General features: G+C 41.0%; 1 protein-coding gene across 1 annotated transcript in view; it reads right to left on the reverse strand.

The window, feature by feature from the left end:
* LOC123383592 (probable cation-transporting ATPase 13A4) overlaps positions 1 to 22,166 on the reverse strand; it is a 53,367-nt gene that overhangs the window by 25,046 nt on the left and 6,155 nt on the right. The window contains 10 exon segments of the mRNA XM_045051526.1: positions 1,343 to 1,452; positions 1,842 to 1,884; positions 3,346 to 3,425; positions 4,650 to 4,772; positions 5,604 to 5,764; positions 10,255 to 10,379; positions 15,770 to 15,881; positions 17,030 to 17,183; positions 17,403 to 17,489; positions 19,116 to 19,266. Coding sequence (XP_044907461.1) covers positions 1,343 to 1,452; positions 1,842 to 1,884; positions 3,346 to 3,425; positions 4,650 to 4,772; positions 5,604 to 5,764; positions 10,255 to 10,379; positions 15,770 to 15,881; positions 17,030 to 17,183; positions 17,403 to 17,489; positions 19,116 to 19,266 — 1,146 coding nt within the window.

Genomic DNA, 22,166 nt, shown 5'->3' on the forward strand with positions numbered 1-22,166 from the left:
AAGGTAGTTTCTCGTCATCTCTCACCTCCTTAGAAAGGGTTTTCGCATGCCACACACCTGCAGCAGCCAATTCCACCTCCCCAGCCGCCTTCTTACTTTTCCCATTACTCTTGATTTATCTGTGTATGTGTTTATTGCCTGACTTCTCCACCAGAAGAAAGCTTTATGAGGTCAAGGAATGCATGATTTACTTGCTTCTGGGTCTCTAGCGTCTCCACCAGTTCCTGGCACTAAGTGCCTGCTCTATAAACATTTGTCAAACACACACATAAATTTTTAAAAATTTGGGAGGAGCCAGCGAAATCATCATTTTAATGTGGTGGGAATACTATGACATTTGTAGAGAAAACATTTAAATAGCATCAGTTCTAGCATAATTTCTAATCCTATATGGCTGTGTGAGCTTGGGAACCTCAGTTAAGTTCTCTAAACCTCCATTTCTTTATTTGTAAAAGGAAACAGTGACCACTCCGACATCTCCAGGCTGTTTGGAAGTATAAGATAATGGGTATTAAAGCACTTCACAAGCTGTAAATACATGCTAGTTATAATCACCCAAAGAGGCCACAGTGCTAACCATCTCTATCATCCCAATAAAATACAGCAGAAGTACATCTTCTGGGAGGCACAGATAAAGCACCAAGGGAGATTTTAGTAGAAGCAGCAAAGATGAGTTAATATTTTGAAAACTGGGCATGGGAAGGATATTCCAAAGAAGCATAAAGAGGCAAGAGGAAAAGAGGGCAATCGGGGAAGGGAAAGTTTGTCTCTACCCCCCCATTATAAAGCACCTATGGAGATATATGTAAAAATAACAGTAAGATCAACAATTTCAAAGCAGTTACAAGTTCCAAATTCCAGGGGTGCCTGGGTGACTCAGTGGGTTCAGCATCTGACTCTTGATTTAAGCTCAGGTCATGATCTCACAGTTTGTGAGTTCAAGCCATGAGTCAGGCTCCGTTTTGCTCATGGAGGCTGCTTGGGATTCTCTCTCTCCCCCTCTCTCTGCCCCTCTCCTGCTTCTGCCCCCTCCCCTGCTCATGCTCTCTCTCTCTCTCACTCAAAATAAATAAACAAACTTTAAAATTAAAAAAAAGTCCCAGATTCCAATTTTCTAAAAATAACCTATTGAGTGGTTTTCATTATGCCACTACTCTCCCACAGTTATTTTTAACTGCTGGTAAGTCCACCCAGGAGTAGAATGGCTGACTGCATTGTCCTGCAAAGCACCCACCCCACCCAGGGACACAAATTTCCCTGTTGTTTCCCTGGCCGAACAATGAGATCTGAATTTACAAGTCAAGAGAGATTAAAACAGTGCTGGTGGAAAGCGTCTACTTACTTGATAAGGTGAGGTACACACTCAATGTTTGGAGTTTTAGAAGTGAAAGGTGAGGCCACAGATGCCTCCTGTTCTGATAAAGAGATGCCCACGTGAGCCATTTTCAAAGCCTGAAAGCAAAGAGTCAGCTTACTCTGCTTGCACACTCACAGATGTCTCTCCTGAGGCCACACGGGAAAAGCCCGTCAAGCTAGCTACAGGATGGCCCGTGGACCCAAGCAGGAGCCAGGAGGGGACCAGAATTTGTTCTGCCTATTGCATAACAAAGAGACGGCACTGGGACATCTGGCCAAAGAAGTCAGTATACTGATCACTGAGTCATTGTGCGGCCTTGGTCAAAACCTTCCCAAACCCTCCACATCAGTTCCTCCATCAAGAAGAATGGAGATAAGTGTCTCCCAGGGATATTATGTCTAAAGGACTCCAGGCAAGTGCAATTAAGTGTAAGTCCTGGTGTGTCCTGGGGTGATCATGGCCCCACACACCAGCAGCTACTTACCCCGCAGTCATTGGCTCCATCACCGCACATACCTACAAAGTAAAAGGGAGCCATGTCAATTGGAGGGGAAATCAAAGCAATTTTAACTGCTAATTTCTCTAATTAAAAAAATAATAAAATGAACTTCGTTACTTAGGGGACACTCTGATTCTTTATTTTAAGGGAGTTTTCTGAAGGGTCCAGTTTGACTAAAAGTAAAGTGTGACTCAGCAGCTCCCCGATGGATTAGGAAAGCCAGCACACCATCCTGACTCCAAGCATTTCAGGGAGACCCTGTACTTCACTGCTTAGAAAGCAGCTTTGTTGGCTGTAAAATGGGACGTTCACAATTTTATGACATAACACCATGGCACAGTGGAGAGGGCACCAGATTTGAAGCCAGATCAAGATCTTTGACCTGATCACTTGACCATTTTGGCCATTATTTTTCTCTCCTACAAAGTGTTATGAGTATTCAGTGAGATGCTGTAGGGAAAAGTGTCTTCTGATTTCTAAAACAATAAACGAAAATTACTTGGTGCTGTAAATAGTAACAGGGCAGGAAATTTGCCATTTTAGCAGTCACTCAACTAACAAATGCCCAGACTTTGAAGAAAGAAAATATATTCCTGCGTCAGGATCGCTCTTTGAGGGTGAGTGCATCCTGCTGGCTTTAATTCTTGACAAAGATTATGGATAGTGTGCTTTTTAAGGTAGGAGTGCTCTGACAGTATTTATAGGATTTGCTGTACTTGTCTTCCACACTGTCCTATGAAGGCAACTAGTTTACTATCTAGGTTTTCAACCAAGTTAAGAAGACAGGACTTTCTGAATCAAGAAGCTTGCCTAGTGACTAAATCAGGGGGGATGAAGTGGGAGTGAAAAAGATTAGGAGTCATGTCTATATGGTCCAGCACCAGAAATGAAGAAAACTTACAGGACTCCATGGGTTCTGTTAACAGGAAATAAAGGGTCTCAAATGATGGGCACTATATTTGAACTGCCTATTCTCTAATGGAGACCCTTTGTGTTAAAAGAGAAGTATTATTCTGATTCAGGACAGAGAAGATACTTTGCCATATAAATATTTCAGTATTTTTAAGGTTATGTGAATCCCTCGCCATACGAATCTCCTTATATCACAGCTGTGATGATAATTTATAATGTCTAAATTCTCATTGTACCTTCAGGAGCTGAACTCAAACTATCCTTCCAGGTTCATTTCTCACCACACACTTTCACGTCCCATATGTTCTAGTCCAGTGGTTCTCAACTCTGGGCGCAAAATTGACTCATTTGAGGGACGCTGAAAAAACACTGATGTCCAAGCCTCACATGAACAACTGAATTAGAATATCTGGACAGTGGGGTCCCGGGATTGTTATTTTTTCAAAGCTCCCAGCGTGACTGTCATAGGCAGTTAGGTTCAGAACCACTGCCTTAGGGGACTTCTTGTACCTCTTACACTCTCCCTGACTGTCATGCTCCAGGCACTTCATACCACCTGAATTGGTAAAGAACCTACTCCAGTTTCTGAAATTCTTCCACCAGACTGGATTTCTGCCCAGGAGACATTCTTGCAAAGATTGTTCCATTTATCAGTATCTGTAAGGAACCCAAGAGAAACTTTATATCACGTCAGTTGGTCATACGTGAGATAATTGATAATACTTAGAACGCTGACTGGAAAATAACATCCAGGAATGGCAAAACACAATTTGTTTCCAAGAAGTCTTTTTTTTTTTAAGACATTGAGACCTTGGTCATCAAGTAAGCGACCAAGGAGACCAAAAATCAGTCAAGATGACTGCTTAATAAAAATATTGGTGAAAATGATGACCTTCAGATATTTAGCTGAACTGCCATCAAGAAGGTGGCCAAAAAATCCTGAGCTTAATGGAATCTTGAACCAGTAGAGTATGAGAAATTGCAAGATATCAAGAGGTCAGCATCCTAGGGAAAGGAAAGGAGGCAACAGCTTCTCAGAAAATTGTTCAGAACGAGCAGAAAAAACAGCCTCGTGATGAAATAGTGACAATTAGCGGTCTTGGATTTAACCATGCCATCTGGGCTTGACCAATTGTGGAGCTCAGCTGATATCCCAAGTCTAATTTTGGCTATGGAACATTGCTGGTTTGGAGATATAATAAATCTATACCAGCTCCATCCACCTGAGCTTTATTCTACAGAGTCTGAATTCTTCTGTTAGATCTCTGTGCTCCTTGCTCTTCTTGAAAGTAACTCAGCTTAATGTTTGATCAGCCTCTACGTCTTTAATCTTTTTGTCTTAAACAGTGCCTAAGATGATAAGCAATTGAATACAAATAACTTATCTTTGGATTACACTAGACACAATCTTTCTCTAGTTTGTCCACCTGTTATGTATATAACTTACCTGCCCCTGCTATGGGTTTATTCTTCATCAGAAAATTGTTAACTCTGACCCTTTCTTGTGTAGACTCTCTATCAAAAACTTAACAGAATTCCTTTCTTGGGCTGCTTTCCTCTATAATTGATGGATTTCCCCTTCACCGTTTGACCCCTCACCATGGCAGTGTGAAGACAGCCACCCAAAAGCAATCCTTATGACTTGAGAGGCTCCTTATACTTTATTTCTCTAGATGGTGAGAAATGGGCTAATCAAATTTACTAATTTTAAACCTATCTAGAAATGAGACAACAAAATGTTTTTGCCCCTTTATGACATATTCAATAGGTATTTCTTACCTGCTTAAAAGTTTGAAATTACTTAAGAACATGCTCTGTAAGTGACTTCATTGGCATCTTTACTGGGAGACTGTGGGAGACTGATACCCTCTTAGAACTTACCTTTGGGAGTAGGCTACTGAAATGTTGACTTAAAACCTGAAAGGATTTTCCACTTAAGGCAAAATGGTAACTTCCCTCTCTGCCATGATCAGAGACTTCTTCCTTGATATTAATGTAATTATCCTGCAAAAGCAAAACACAAGTTATTTTAGACACTTGATAGAGTGGTAAAGGACCACAAGTATATCAGAGAGAGTCAGTGACGACTGGCCTCTCTCTTTAAGAGAGACTGGGGTCTCTCTTTAAGAGTCACACTCCAGCACCAATTCCTCAGAGAAACACTTTGTCTTTGCCGAATCAATCTTTGCACATCACAGCCTCTAGTGAATAGGAGAATAACACTCATGTCCTGTTCTCATCCTGATTTGATCTTGGTGAGTCCCAGAGAAGAGCACATTTCACACATTTCAAGTGTAAAATACAAAGCACTACACCTTAACAAACCTCTCCCTGAAGTGAGAACTTACCATTTTTTTTTCTTACAGAATTAATATTGTTCCACAAGGACACAATAAAGATAGGATACTGAATGATTGGGAATACATGGATAAAACTTTTTTTTTCCCAGCCCAAAGACATAGTCTAATCTTCCAATGTGCACAGCAGTTTCTCTCCCAGGGACTAAATCTCCTTAGGACCCAGTGGGATGGTTAGCAAGCAAGAGGAGGATGAGAAATTAGATTCACAGTCCCCCTTACTACATTCTTTCTCCTATAGGGCCAACAACATTATTACACTTAAAATAATGGATCCTTTCCAGGACCCACGACGGCACTATACATTAAAGCTCAGTAGGAACAGTATGAGAAACGGATATGAGTTCTTCGAACTGCATAGGTATTAGACATTTGGGGAAATATGTTGAGCCTAGGTCACCTGTACATCTCTGCCAGTCAAAGCTGCTCAGAAGCCGACACTATGAGTCAACTTAGATAAGTCTGTTTTTAGGTGTACCTGATTGCTGTATGCAATGGACTTCTCTTCTATTAATTTCCAAGATATAGATGCTGATGAAGACCCAGTGATTTCATTCGCTTCAATCAGAATGACTTGTTGGCTTTCAGAAACCATTCCAGACTTTCTGGCCACTGTTATTGCAGTCTGAAGATTGTCACCTATAAGAAAGGAAGGGTATAGCAAGGTGAGGTTGAAAAGATAGAACCAATTCATGCAGGGCCTGGAAAACTAGGGTAAGGAGTCCAGAATTTATTTTAGGTGTGAAAATAAATAATTTCTAAGTCTCTCTCACGCTGATTCTCCATGAATCCATGATCCCTTTCGTGATTCTTATTGCTTTTTATCTGGTTACTTCATAACCCACCAGTTTCTCCAGAGAGTGGAAAGAAAAAACAAAAAGGCAAAATTCAAATCTATTTCCATCATTTTTCAGCTTGGTAAACATTTATCAAAACCCTACTGATTTAATATAGTCCCAGGTGTTTCCACTTTCAGCCAAATTGGAATAAGACCACTAAAATCTATCTCTCCCACTGATTACAATGGGAAACTATGGGAAAAATACAAAAAGCAACTATCTGAGGACTTTGAAAAGTAAACAAAAGCAGGTAGAATGTGGAAGGGAGTCAAATTTGGAGAAATAATCTACAAGGTGGTGATATTGTTGGTTTTATTTTTTTCTCTCACATGTGTGACCTGAGTGTGAACCCCAGTCCCAGCGCTGTGAATACAACTCCAAAAGAAACTTAGTCTTTCTGACCAGAGAAACTAGAAAAAGAAAAAGCTTGAAGGCTGAAGAACTATGGGGCAGACCCTGGAAAGGAGACAGCTAGACAACCAGACTAACTTACTGTGTGAACTCAACCCAGAGCTGTGCATGTGCAGAACAAACCCAGGGAAGGAGAGTAGAAGCCTCAAGAATTGAACTAGGATATGAATCACCTCCCATGTCCTAGAGTTTTGCTTGCTCAAACAAAAATCACCCTCACCATTCTCCAGGGGATTTTAACAAGATCCGAAATCTCACACTGTAATATTTTAAATGTTCAAGAAAGTCAACCTACAAAACACCTGGAAAATGTGGTCAATTCTCAAGAAAAGAAAAGACAATCAACCATTGCTTGTACCAGGATGACCCAGATGCTAGAATTACCAATGTTCTTAAAGCAGCTGTTATAAGTGTCCTCCATGAGGTAAAGGTTACCATTCTTAAAATAAATGACAAGATAGAAGTTCTTAAGAGAAATAAAATATATATACTCTATAAATAAGAACCAAATGACTGCTTTACAATTGAACAATATAATAACTGAAATAAAAAATTCCCTGGATGCTCTCAAAAGCCAAATACAGGTGACAGGAGAAGGAGGCAGTGAATTTGAAGATAGGTAAGTAGAAATTATACAATCTGAAAAACGGAGAGAAAATTAAAAAAACAAAAGAACAGAGACTGGAGAATGACAACAGTCATGTGATTAGAGTCCAGGAAGGAAAGGAGAAAGGAATCAAAACAGGAAAAAATATTTTGAAGACATAAAGCAGATAAGTTCCCAGATACGGTAAAAGATTTAAATTCATAGATTTAAGAAGCCCAGCGAATCCCAGTAAGATAAACTCGATGAGAACCATACCCAGAAACATTACAATCAAACTTCTAAAAACAAAGATAAAGAAAATACCTTAGAAATGGCAAGAGAAAATAATACATTATATATTAGGGAATGATTATTCAAATTATTACAGATTTGTCATCAAAAAACATGGAGGCAAAATGACAGTGAAATATCTTTGAAGTGCTGAAGAAAGAACTGTGAAGCTCTGAAAGTACCCTTCAGAAAGGAAGGAGAGATAAGACATTCTTAGAGGAAGGGAAACTAAGATAATTTGTTGCTAGCAGACATACTCAAAAAGAAATGCTAACAGTTCTTTAGGCTGAAAGGAAAGGACACCAGAGGGAAACTTCTAACATTAGGAATAAAAACATAGCAACAGAAATAATGAAGATCTGGGTAAATATAAAAGTCTATTTTTCTTCCATTTGTGTGTAACTCGTGCCTATTGAAAGTGAAAACCTTAGCATGGTATGGTGGGGTTTTCATTGTCATATACGCGACAACCATAACATAAAGGAGAGAAGGCAAAGGACGTTCATGGTTGTAAGCCTTCTTGACAGGGTAGGTACAGATGTGATTCCTAGAGCAACCACGGAACAATAAATAACATCTGACTGCCTATCCCTAACATGGCTTTCTTCAGGTCTCTACCAAAGTACGTATGAGGAAGCCCAGAAGAGCTAACGGTGGGCAGGAGTTTCTCTACCCTGAGGCCAGAGCCCTGAGAGCTAAGAAGTGTCCACAATGCCTCAGCTCGAATAGTTGGGCTGCTTTGCAGCACAGGACACTTTTGCCATCCACTACCTGAGAAGTTCCACGCCTGAGCCTCAGTCATCTGACAGAGAATATAACAACCTATTTTAGAAGTCTCAGAAGCTAGACAGGAAAATATCAGGCAGAACAACCAGAACAACACACGACAGACAAAATAGAGCAGTTGTTGGAGATAGATAAAACCTACAGTAACTCCGGGAGCCTTGCGGGGCTCAATCTGTTAAGCGTCCGACTTCATCTCGGGTCATGATCTCACCACGGTTTGTGGGTTCAAGCCCTACCTCAGGCTCTGGGCTGATAGCTCAGAGCCTGGAGCCTGTTTCAGATTCTGTTTCCCTCACTCTCTGACCCTCCCACGCCTGCTCGCATGCACTCTTTCTCTCTCTTTCAAAAATAAATACACATTAAAGAAAAAAACTTTGCATTATCTCATTAAAAATAATAAGTGCACTTAAGAAAACTCAAATGTAGCCCTTCTCCTCTAATGCCCCCCCCCTTAAAAAAGGTTTTCTAGAGCTAATCCCACCCCAAAACGTGATTTCAGATCTCAACATTAAGAGGTAATTTGAAGAAGATAATGGTCATCTTTGGAACCTGAGTTTATGGTTTGGAAAAACTGGATGCAAAAAAATTCTTAAAACATGGAGGCAAATTATAAAAATATGAGAATAACAAGAAAAAAGATAAGAGACTGAGAAGATAAATCCAGAAAGCTTATCATGTGAATAACAGAAATTCCAGAAGGGAAAAAGGAAGAGACAGAGCAAAGGCCATAATTAAATGAACAATAGAAGAACTTTCCCTGACAGGAAGAAGATAGATTAAAAGTGTTTACTTTTAATTAATTAATGAAATCAATGGGACAAAAAGACAAACATATAGACATACTCTGGTAGTATTTGTAAACTCCAAAGTTGAAGAAAAGGACAATATACAGAAGAGAACAAATTACCTACAGTGGACTGGCTTTGGACTTGTAATAACACCTAGAGATCATTAAGGAAAAAACAGGACTCTAACCCCCAAATCCTACACCCAGACAAGAGGGCATTCACCTGTCAGAGCCAAGAAAGATATTCCAGGGTATGTAAGAAATTAGAGAGCATAACATCCTTCTATCCTATCCAAGGACAAACCTTGAGAAGAAAAGTTTAACCCAGCAAGCAAAGAAACAGAACAGAAATTCGAATATGAGTGAAGAAGTGAAGAAGCGGGGTACAGAGTGATGTGTCCTTATTCTATCTAAATCTCAATACTAAGGATAGATTATGGAAATGTGTAAAATAAGTGCTAAAAAAAGATTTTTGAAACAGACGGGTCATGATGTAAGGGCAATTCTAAGTAGTAAATTAGCTCAGCAATACCTACAAGTTGGATTGAGGGACTAAAAAGGAAGAAGGTAAAAGGGACCCCTAAGTCTCTTGTATTGTGGGGGTAGAATGGGAGATGGGAGGTACAGAGGAGACAGTAGAAGTATCCTAGAGCTTCCCACAGTGAAGCTGGATTCAGGGGAAATGGGCTGGGGAATAAGGTCTCTGGTGGGGAAATAGTGTACCTTGGCGACACAACTATCAGAGTTCAATGCACCTGACTGGAAAGCAGGGAAAGAAAGGCGCACACTTAAATTTGAACACATGAAGAAATGATCTATTCGCCACTAAGAAGCATTCATTAAGAAATTTCACACACTTTTCTTGCATGATCCTTTCTCACCACTCCCTTGATTTGGGGTTTGAGAGAAGCACAGGGGACAGTTTTTTGTTTTTGTGTTTGTTTTGTTTTTGTTTTTGTTTTTGTTTTTGTTTTTGTTTTTGTTTTACCACCAGAATAATAAATGGGCCTTCAGGGTAGTTTACACACCATGCTGACTAAGCATTTCTCTTCCTACTAACATTTAACAAAAATTGTCATCTGTGCCTGACCCACATCTTCTTGTCAGTCAGGGGTTATTTCAAATGGCCTTTCTCAGAGAGGACACCACATATAAAGTAGCCAGTTAAGACATCACCCTGTTTTGTTTTATGTACCTCATAACTCTTATTGCCAGCTGCTTGTTTGATCAACTGATTGATTTTCTATCTCATCCCACCTGGATAGAAACTTGGTGAGAGCAGTAATTTTGCCTTTTCTGTTGCAGATCTCCAACACCTAGAATGGTGTCCCTCCCACAGTAGGTAGTCAACAGTCTTTGTGAAATGAATGGATCTTGTCTATTTCCACATCAAATTCTTTCTGTTTCCATGTACAACTTTGTTATATACCTGTGATCATTACAGTCCTTATCCGGGCAGAGATGAGCTCTTCCAGAACTGGTTTTGTTTCTTCTTTCAACCGATTCTCCAAGATGAGCAATCCCAGAAATATCAGGTCTGATTCTACTTTGTCCCTGGAAACATATATATAATTGAACAGAAATAACACAATATGGGGGCGCCCGGGTGGCTCAGTCAAACATCCGACTCTTGACTTTGGCTCAAGTCATTGGTTCATGAGATTGAGCCCCACGTTGGGCTCCACACTGATGGCATGGAACCTGCTTGGGATTCTGTCTCTCCCTTTCTGTCACCCTCTCCTCTGCTGGTTCTCTCTTTCTCTCAAAATAAATAAATTTAAAAAAAAGAAATAGCACAATGTGGTCTTTCTTAGGAGAAGCAAAACCAAAGCAAAGGCAAATATGATCCTATCAGAAGTGGTTCCCATTCACCCACTTAAGCACCATTCCTTAAACACCGAATATGTGCCAGTAAATATGCAGAAAGAAGACAGGAAGGGACATGAAGGATACTGAGACATTTGCTCTGACTGAATCAATTGGAAGAGAGAGTATTTATTAAACAAAAGATTTGCTTTAACCTTCCTAGAGAATGAACTAAATGACCCCAAGTCTTCTTTCTGCTGTGGCTAGTCTGGTTTCCAACACCTCACCTGTTAGCAACCCCCAGAGAGGTATTCTAGAATGGAAACATGAAAAGTAAGTGAGACTCAAGAACAATAAAACAAAATGCTAGTCTCTCCTGAATCCAAGCCTATATGCAATATTATTTTAGCCCCAGGAGTTCTCAGACTCAAAAAACAGCCCCTCTTTTATTTTTATTTATGTATTTATTTAGTTTATTTTGAGAGAGACAGCACAAGTGGGGCGGTAGGGGGTGGGGGAGAGGAGAGAGAGAGGACCCCAAGCAGGCTCTGCACTGCCAATGCAGAGCCTGATGTGGGACTCAAACTCACAAACTTTGAGATCATGATCGAGCCAAAACCAAGAGTCAGATGCTTAACCAACTGAGCCACCCAGGCACCCCAAAAGAGCCCCTATTTTAAAGCCAAGCTCCTCCCTCTCTTCCTCCCTCAGTGGAGAGCATTGTTCTTCTGCATATAGTATGAATGTTTCTGGAAAGAAGAGGGGCTTCTGAGGCTCCCGTCCACCTCAGTAAAATTTCCAAGACATTCCACAGGATTAAGTGCAGGGAAGTATATCTGGGGTTGGAGCTCCAAAAATTCTGCCATGATTCATTTATCTGAGACCCAGACACCTCTAGCAGACACAAGAGCAACATACCAGCATTGCCTAATTCTGTCTGAAATATGGGTGAAAGCAGCACCCAGCAGGACCCACCTTGCCCTACTTGCCACGGGCGTCTCAGAGCTGGGTCTCCTGTCAGCCAGCGGCATCAACTAGAGTTAGTCATGCTTCTAGGACCCTGCTAACACCTCCACCAGAGTGGTCAGAAGTGGGCACAGTTTGTACTACTCGCCCCAGGCATTCCTCAGTCTTCTGAACCTGGCATTGAAATCTCTCCATAATCTGGTTCCAAACTATCTCTCCAGCTTTACCTATCACTAAATTCTTCACCTACCCTAAACTCCTGACAAGGTGGACCAGCCACCATGGCTATGTTCTGTACTCAACCATCTCTAAACATTTGCTCTGAACTGCCACGAGACATTCTTTCTTCCTTCACGGAAAAGGTTGTAAGTTCACCATGATCTGCCATTGAAGAAACCCTGCCTGTTTTTATTCCGAGGCCCAATTCACAGGCCCGTCCCCATAAAAACCTTCCCATGGGGGTAAATATAATTGCTCCCTCAGGATCATACCTCTAGCTCAGCGTAGCACACATTTTGTTTGTTTATATACCTCTTGCCATTCTTTGTTATCTGATCTGTCTCAACAACCTGAGGGCAAGCCTGCCTAGTTCAGAGACAGGCTCAACAACACGTGCGCGGTGCCCAACAGAGGAAGTGCTCAGCCAGGGTTCCCTTAGTTGAAATGCTTTGATGCCTGATGTGACCTTTTTTTTTTTCTCTTTGACAAGCAGCCGAGGAAAATGTATTTTCTCTTTCAGAAATTCTGCTGCCAGAAGAGTTTTTATGGAAAGCAAAGCCAGTCAGTCTGTCAAGTGAATGACCATTTACTGAATACCTAAATGAGGGCAAGGAACAGGGCTAAGGAGAAGGGGGAGAGAATGTACAGAAACTATAGTAGCCCCTAATTCTGGGGATTTCACATTTAACCAGGAGGAAAAGATTAGACTTGATTGCCTCGTTTGTATGGAAGGCTGGGAAAAGTACCAAGAGGTACAAATAATGGTCCTATGGAGTCAGATAGGAAGGTGTAATCATTTCTGGGTACAGTGATTGGAGAAACTTTCCTGGAACAGGGGATATTTGAGCTGCTCTTTGAAGGATAACTTAGTTGATGACTGAATGAGGTCCTCCAAACTTTCTAGTGGCCCTCGTATCCAAACCTCAGGCTTTGGCTATTTTCAGAGATATGACATAAGCCAACCACAAGGCACCAGGTTGGGTCAAGAAAATGGCCACAGAGTCAGCCATCTGATGTAGTCTGCAGCCTATCCCGGCACTCATGTTTCTGGTTCCCCTGGCACATGGCCTTCATAGGGTTCCATGCACAGTAATCAGGATATTAACTAGTTCTTAACCCAGATCTGCCACTACCTTTGCTGTGTGACCATGGGCAAATCACTTTCTCTGTCTGGTAATCTACTTCTTCTTTTGTAAAAGAAGGTAGTAAAACTAATGGATCTCCAAGATCTCTTCTAGCCCTAACACTACATGATTCTTCTTTTCATGAGTTTCAATATAAATCAAGAAGTAGAGAAGAAGTGGTCTCTTGAGGGATCTGAAGCTCTGCAACCTGGAATAGTGAGCTACTTTTTCCTTCTTCCTGAACAGACAGTATATCTCCTCCTGACGCATCTAAAAATAATCAAGAATGGGGAATGTGATGCAAAGGGGATATTGTCATCCATGAGATTACATTTCCTGTCCTTGGAATCCAGGCTGTTTTTAAAGGTTGAAATATGCAAAAAGAACCCTTAAAGAAATTATGGTATCAGAGTTGGAAGCACTCTGCACGCGTGCACGCACACACACACACGCACACCCTAGAAAAAATTTTCTGCTCTAATTAGGGATTAGCAAAGTTTAGGTAAATTAACTAAGCTAGGAGTAGATGTATGGTGATGTGGCTTTAGCACAGGAGGGGCAAATTGACAACCTAAGATTAGATCCTATGGGATCCTATAAGGGTTTAGATCTTGCCAGACTTTGAAACGTTGGAATTTCAATGCTGTTAGCCCAGGCAATGTACTCTCCTGTGTGCCACAGCCCTCACAAGTCCCTATTGGTTATCCATCTTCACCATTAGTGCTTTGTTATACGCACCAGCTCAAAAATCATGAGTTTGAAACTGGTAGATATGCAACTATTTATTATCATCATCAGAAATAGCAGCATAATAGCCAGAGTCTTAATATATATCTGTCAATGGGTTCTCAAGAAACAAAGTTCCATTCTCAATTCTGCCACAAACTGACCCCAAGTATGTTTGTTTGTTTGTTTGTTTGTTTCTTTCTTTCTTTCAAATGTGAGATCCAGTCTCAAAGTTCACACTCTTAGCTCTCTGACTTGAGTAACTTTAATGGCCCGAGTCAATTAAATTACAACAAATACCCAGAGTTGTAATAGCCCAAGTTTTAAGGATCAATCTAAGCCGGCCTCAGGACTCCAATACTCAGTAATCTTTGATGAGCCATTTCCCCCTCTCGACCCCACTATCCATTCACGAAGTGACACAGTTGGACCCTGTTGATGGTTTTCAGCAGGAGAGGCGCTGCCTCTAGAAGGCATTTTGGAAACCTTGTATGCATCCAAGCAAGATTTCCTGCAATGACCAATGCACCATGAAGAATTCCCCTGCATCTCACATGCCTCTTGAATATTTTACAGGTCATCCATTCATGGACATTAAAAAATCATTTATGCTTTCAGTACTGGCTTATACTGTTTATAATGTACTATTATTATACTATATGGTATACTGTGTTATTATAGCATATCTAATACTACTAATATTATATTAAACAAATATAAATTTTTATACTTCCCCCGTGCTGTGTTTTACATATAAACACAAAGTATTTTTTGCACACTTTTGATATTCTATTGAAATTTTCAGAAATGTAACTGCCATGTAAAGTGAGAAGAGATTGTACTGTTTGATTCAGTTTTACCAAGTGTTTGTAACCATTTCAGAGTCGCCTCGCTGACAGCAAGCAAGACTGCTGGCAGTATTTGCAACTCCAATATGTAAATGCACCTGTATCAGTCAGCACAGTGATTCCGCACACAGGGGCAAGCAACATAGCGCTTCATTTAGATTTAGTGGAGTCAGCTGAGCATTCACTGAAATATGACTTTTTGTCATGAATTGCACGTTTGCTTCTATGTTTACTATATAACAGGGCATGGTCTTTATTTCTATTTTTTTTATTTTTATTTATTTATTTTTTTACATTTTTATTTATTTTTGAGAGACAGAGACAGAGAATGAGTCGGGGAGGGCCAGAAAGAGAGGGAGACACAGAATCCGAAGCAGGCCCCAGGCTCCGAGCTGTCAGCACAGAGCCCGACGCGGGGCTTGCACCCACAAACCGTGAGATCATGACCTGAGCTGAAGTTGGACACCCAACCAACTGAGCCACTCAGACGCCCCAATTTTTATAGAAAATACGTGCCGATCAAATTACATATGAATTTTATTTTAAAGGAAGTGGTACAAAATATGACAATAGGAGTGTTGAATCTGATAGGATTGAGCACAAGTATGTTAGACCTCCCAAATTCAAGATTCAAAATAACAAAATAAGTTTTGTTGAAGCTGACACGGAGTACTGGACATGGCAGTGAAGGTGAAATAAACAAGGTAGCCTATAAATGGTGGAAAATACAACAAGAAATTTGAGCACATAAATACTTGAGTCCATTTTAGTTTTTAGGCACCTCTTTTACATCTCAAAACTACCTCCTGAATGGCTCCTCTGATTCTGTGTAAGTCTAAGCTCTGTTCCTTTGTTTCATTAAGTTGCAAATTTATCAATTGTTTTTCAGACAGATGTTATGTTTTCTAGCAACTAATTTGCTAACTCTAACAAAAAATGAGCTACTTGTATTTGTTTCAAAACAGGGTCCTCACCACCATTTCAAACTCTCTGAAACGTTGGTTAATTTCCTATGTCTATTTTTACAAAGCTGTACAATGATGTCATATTTTATAGTTTATACAGTTTTTTCTCAGAAATTCTCCCAGTGTTCACATCAGCTTTGTGGCTGAGGCAGGACAGGGATGACTATATCCCTGTTTACCAAGTTCAGAGACATTTTAGGCACACCAATCCAGCAAGCTGTGTTGTTCAGTCCACTGCCCAGTCCACTGCCCAGCAACCCATTCTGCTTTATCAAATCCTCCCTACTTACCTGGTGAAGGCAGTGGTGTGATGATCCATTTCTAGCTTCTTGTAGGCCAGTGCTATGACCCGGAAGCCCTGTGTCGTGTAAATCTGAAGTTCACTAACAAAACTAGTTGGTACTGTTCAGAAAATAAGGCAAGATTAGTATGCAACATTTATTCCGCTGGTACCAGTGGAAAAATTCTTTACAAACAGATCCAACTCTTTCCCAAGAAAACACACCTCGTAAAAGATACACAAATAAGTCAGTGAGAACCCTAGATATAATTATACTGTCAGGGTTGGGATCCAGTGAAGCTGAAATGAGAAAAAAGCAGGACAAAAAAAGAAAAAAGAAAAAAAGATGGGAAACGTGTGTAATTCTTTTTTCTCCAGTTTGACCAGCAAGCATTCATTGAGAGTCTACTTACCATGTATGTGTCAGATATTGGCTCTACAGAGACTGAACGGCAGACCCTGCTTTAAAGATCTCTGTCGGGTTAGTAACAACCAGTGGAATGAGATCATTGCCAGTGTAATGAGATCTAAGCAATTGCTGTGTGCTATAGAAACATTTCGAGGTGCTTGTATCATACTGGCGGGAAGTGGGTAGATGAAGGAAGGGAAAGGCATTTTGGCCAAGGGAGCATCATATGCTCAAACATAGAGACACAAGACAGCAAGACTTGAGTAGTGAGTTCAGCTCGGGGGAAGCATGAGGAGAGAGGATAGGAGTGGCAAGGCATATCTGGAAAGTGTGATAGGATCCAGATCGTGAAGGACTTATGTGTGATCCTAAAGGAGTCTGAGACTATCCTGCAACCTATGGGAAGTGACCGAAAGAATAGCAGCAAGAAAGTGACAACACGGTTATACTATGTGGTGGAAAAACCTATCTGGCCACAGTATGAAGGGTGAATCAGAGTAGGGGAACCTGGGACCAGGATTCACCAAACATCGAAGTGATCCAGGGGAAAGGTGATGAGGGTCTGGGTGGATGGAATGAGAGGGCCATGGATTAGCAATTGATAAAATAGAGGCTCTGAAAGAAAGGGAGGAATCAGGGCTGAGTCCTAAATTGGGAGTAGCGGCAGAAATTCTTAATACCATTCACCAAGATGGAAAAGACAGGAAGTGAGAAAGAGAAGTATTGAGTTTGGGATGCCAGTTGGGTTACCGAATTAGCAACGGCCAGTAGGCAATTAAATTTATAGATCATGTGCTGATGGGACACATTTGGGCTGGAAATAACAGATCCGTCTGTTGAATCACAAGTCTATTCGCTTACCTGTCTCAGGTTGGCAAAAGCTGGCCACCCTTTCCGGTGCACCTTTCATGAATGCCAGCCGGTCACCCCCCATCTCTTGGACAATGACTGTCATCCTCTGCAGTGCTGATGAGAATGGGAACAGATGCAGGATTGCAATTCCTTCCACTGGCACCTGGTGAGGGAGGGGGAATGGAGAGGGACATACCAACATAGCTTCTAGCTAGTCAGAGTTCACTACTCCCTCAATTCTTATTTTAGCAAATACAGGAAGCAAGGTCTTAGCAATTTCACCTATGGAATTCAAAGAAGACACGTCTGTCTTCAAAATTTTCCCTTCAAAAATTTCCCTTTGAGTCTGGGCATTTGAGGGCAGATAGCAGGCAAGGCTTACCTGGCTGGCTGTTTTGCAGGGCTTAACTACCATGGCATGTGCTGGCACTCCCTTGATGTGGAAATCGTCCCCAGAAACCGCCATCTCCTGTTTCACAAATGGGATATTTCTTTGTAGAGATTTAGTTCTTATTCGTCCACTGATACCACGCTCAAACCCCCTCTTTGAGAAAATCCTCAGGCCACCTTGATGTATTCTCAGTGTCACCTCCCTCAGTCAGATGGAGGTGAACCAGACTTATTTTGCCACGGGGCTGGGGTGGGGGGGGGCGGAGTGCATTGGAAATGCCACAGAACTTGCAAGGCAGACACCTCTGAATTATTCATGCAATTTATCCTGCTTTCTCTGTTGGAATGTGCTGCATAAAGGTTCATTCTCCGCTTCTGAAAAGCTTAACTTGAAAATAGTGAGCATGAAGAGGCAGGCTTGTGTGAGGCAAGCACCATACTGTCTTTGTTTTCCCGGAGTTCGACACTGTTCCCACCCTTCCTTCTCTGTCTAATTTGAATCGATAGTCCTCAGGGCCAGGCAGGGCAGGGACTGTGATGTACGTGGCTAGCGTTCAGTAAACGCTCAGTAATTGGTGTAATAATAACCCTAAATTATAGTCAAAGGAACCTTTTACCCAAAGATGTCAAAATGCTTTGTAATCATATCATCCAGCAGCTGAAATAATCTCAGAAAGGAAATTGTAATTCCTACTTAAAGATACAGAAAAACAGTAACCCAGAAGAAATGGGGGGACTGGCAGAGTGACATCAGACTGCTACAGAACCATATCCCACTAGTGCTGGAAGGGACCCTAGAGACTGTCTCCTTTAGCAGGGTAGCACGCGGGGATCACTGAGGCCTAGAACTGCACAGGGCTTCCGGGAGTAGGAGTGGGCTTGTGGCGAGCGTTTCCTGTACTACACAGGGTCTATCTTCTATGTCAACCACAGCAACTCCAACTGTTGGTTTTTTAATAGAATGTTTCTGAATAGGTTTCCTTTGGAGAAAAGATTCCAGCTCTGTTATTTCATTTTGTTTGTTTGTTTTATATGAACACTGCTGATCTAATGCAAACCCTTTTGTTTTAAGGTCATGGGAGCCAACACTTTAACAAGAGGGATGCCTTCACAGGGTCAAGCAGTCAGAGCAGAGCCAAAACTGGAACCGGGAAACCAGAGACCTGGTCCTGAACTATACGTTTTGCTCTTATATCTACTTTAAAATCTCAACAAAAGCTCTTTCACGGTTTCCCTTTTTATTTCTTCCAGTCTTAGAAACAAAGTCAATATTCAATTAATAGGAATAAAACTTTTGGTAACAATGAGTTATCCTAAGCAGTGGAGACAGTGCTGTTTCCTAATCCCCGTGTTCTAGAAAACTTTACAATCAGACATTGCTCAAAAGTTGGAAAATAATTATACAGCAATTATGTTGTCTCAAGAGTTGGAAGATATAGAATAATTGTATGACTATGGTTAACCTACAATGTCCCAGGCATACTATCAGGGATTTTTTTTTTTAAATTTCATTCCATTTATCCTCATAACTCCACAATGGAGATACTATTATTAGTTAAATTGTACAGATGAGGAAAACAGACTTAGATTAGTTTGTCCATCACTACTGCATGTACCTCTATATTGAAAGTATTGAATACGATAAAATCTGTGTTGCTCTGGCATTGAAGAAGCTTCTTAGGTTCTCTGCAGAGCAGGATCTTACCCAGGTGGTGGCTTCAAACATCTTGAGATCCAGAGGATCTCCCTGGATGGTCCCATCAAGAAGAATCAGAGAGTGGCAGCTGGCCATGGCCGCACACAGCGGGCCCCATGGCAAAGACCTGCCGGACACAAAGCTGTGGACTTCCTGGAACCTGAAGGAGAAAAGGGAAGGGCCTTCAGTCTATCCATCCATGCTCAAATGGAGCTTGTGGAAGTAAATATCTGTTGAAAAATTACTGCAGCATGCATCTTCTAATGGCATGCAAGATGTCATGCATCTTCTAATGCCCCCAAATCAATCATGCTTTATTTAGCCGTTATTCTTCTATAAATTCAGCAAGCGTGAGAAAGGTCCTTGAGGTTTGTCTCAAACTCTTTCTTTTCCTTGCTCTTTCTCTGGCACTGATTTAATCCCAGAGGTATAGAAAAAACTAGAAGTATCACCCTTAGTTTGAAACACATCCACTACCACCCCAACTACCAGACCACTTCATTTCCAATGCGGTGAGAAGCACAGGCTAGCTCATTGTATGGCTGTGTGTGTATATGTGCATCTCCTTCACTCAACCCTTCGGGGCAGGCATACATTTTTCCATCTTTCTCTCCAACATATCTGATGTTTGGCCCACAGCAGATACTCAACAAATGTATGAGTGAATAAATGAATGAGTTAGTTACTGGAAAACCGAAAGACTTTAATGATACAGAACTTTTAAAAAAAAGCATTTTTGAAAAGGACATTGTGTCCCCCTCTTCCATCCTGACATCTAGCGTCCATCATCACCATCATTTTTTTATAGAAAGTAGCCTCGTCTAAAACCTACTGAGGTACAACTCCAATTGTCACATGCAGGGTTCTTTCACTAAGTCAGAGATGAAGCCATCAAGTGTGGCCTCAGGTTCACTAGATGCATGTCCTTTGAAGCCTTGCTGTCATGTCTTACACGTGGAGTACCGTAGGTGGTCCACAAAGCAGCCCATCCTACGTGGGGGACGTCAGAGGGGCAGGTGCTTCCAAGGGGCCAGAGTCTACATGCTCTTGTTTCAGATTTGTGGACCAGCTCAGCTGTGGCCCTATTATCTCTTCTTCCTCTGGGGTTACCATAGGACCTCTAGCTGTGCCTCCAGTGTACAGTTTCCAGACCTCTCTACCACCCTAATTACTCATTACTGGAAAAGTTTTTATGTGTCACATTTTGTCTTAAAACATGTTCTCCAGGATCAGATTATTATTTCCCATGATATGGACACTGAATTTCTTTAAATATGGCCTTAGTTTGCTCTAGCCTTTTATTCCTGAAAGCCTCCCCATCACAGAGCTAACTCATAATCCAGGCGTATTTCTTCCTGTCTTGCTCATTCAAGTTTCCCTACAAGTTCAAAAACCTCTTGGCTGATTACTGACCCTGTTGATTATATTTATTATTATATATCAGTAGTTCAAGTTGTCTTAGTGGTTTCCAACACGTCCCCCAGTATTGTAGTACACATTAAGCAATCACCAGCAGCGTGATTAACACAGATGCTTAAGCTCACACTGAAAAGCAAACACAGATTAAGGGGAAAAAATCCTATTTTTAACATGGCACACATATTGTCATTGCTACGTAATTCTGAATATATAATTCTGAGTTCCTGGGGACTGGGCCAAACTCTTGTTTGTATAACAAATAAATAGAACTCTCTCTCATCCTTGTCCTTGTATTTTTATTTGAATGTTTATGATTGATCCTGCTCAAGTAACCCAGGTGGTTCTTGAAGTATCTGGCACATTGGGCAGGACTTTTTGGAAAAGAATTATTAAAGATGAGCTTACCTTTTACAAGAAGATATTTAATAGCCTGTAAGTCAGATGCTGACTTCTACCTAGTATTGAGTAGGTTTTCTCTGATGTTATCTTTCTTTTCAAATTTTAAATTTCCCTTTTAGGAAGCAAGAGTAGCAGGCTTAATTAATCAATCAATAACTTAAACATTGTATCAATGTTTTTATTTCAATTTGACAGGTTACTTTTACTTATTTATTTATTAAATTTTTTAAACATTTATTCATTTTTGAAAGGCAGAGAGAGAGCGCAGACGGGGGAGGGGCAGAGAGAGAGGGAGACACAGAAACAGAAGCAGGCTCCAGGCTCCGAGCTGTCAGCACAGAGCCCGACGCGGGGCTCGAACTCACGGACCACGAGATCACGACCTGAGCTGAAGTCGGCCGCTTAACCGACTGAGCCACCCAGGTGCCCCTGACAGGTTACTTTTAGAAATAGAAAGTTTTGTGAATAAGAGGATGCCTGAATTCAATAAGTGGAAAACATTCAAAAGATGGAACATAAAAAAAAAAGGTGGAACATAGTAAATTCATTTTAAACATTTGCTGGGCACCTGTTGTGTGTGCCCATGTGCCTGGTATAGTGCTACGGCACTAGGAACACAAATATAAATAAAAGACCAACTACTCTCAGGATGCTCACGTATTTGAATAAATACATACATTTTTTTGTGGAAGCTGAAGTGGAAACATACAAATGAACAGGAAGACCAGGTCTATATCTAAATCTATGTTTGAGACAAAATGAAAAGAACTTGAGAACGTTTAATATTTATAAGAGGTTTCTCCTGTGGACCAAAGCGGCTAGAAGCACTGAGATCTATTTGTTAACCCAGGAAATAGACTTGCTTATAAATAATATTTTCATATGAAACTGTATTACACACATGTAATTAAAATATTTTGTGGATAAATTATAGGTCACCTGCATATAAGAAGAACCACAATGTACCTTTTATGTAGTAGATGCTTTTGTGATGGAGGATGTGAGGATACGGGGGAAATACTTTCATTTAAAAAAAATATAAAAGTCAGATGGTTCGTGTTCTGTTCTCAAGTGGAGGTAGTGACCACAAAAAGCAGAGGCGGGGGTGCAATGTTAGACATGCCCACAAGAGGGCCACACAAGAGAGCCATGCAACTCATACCACCCCGAACTGAAAATTGCCAAAAAAGGAGTCTTTTCTGGCCAGAAAGGAGGAGTTGCCCTGCCCCCAAAAGGTGGAGT

Source organism: Felis catus (assembly GCF_018350175.1).
Source record: "Felis catus isolate Fca126 chromosome C2 unlocalized genomic scaffold, F.catus_Fca126_mat1.0 chrC2_random_Un_scaffold_48, whole genome shotgun sequence".
NCBI classification, from domain to species: Eukaryota; Metazoa; Chordata; class Mammalia; order Carnivora; family Felidae; genus Felis; species Felis catus.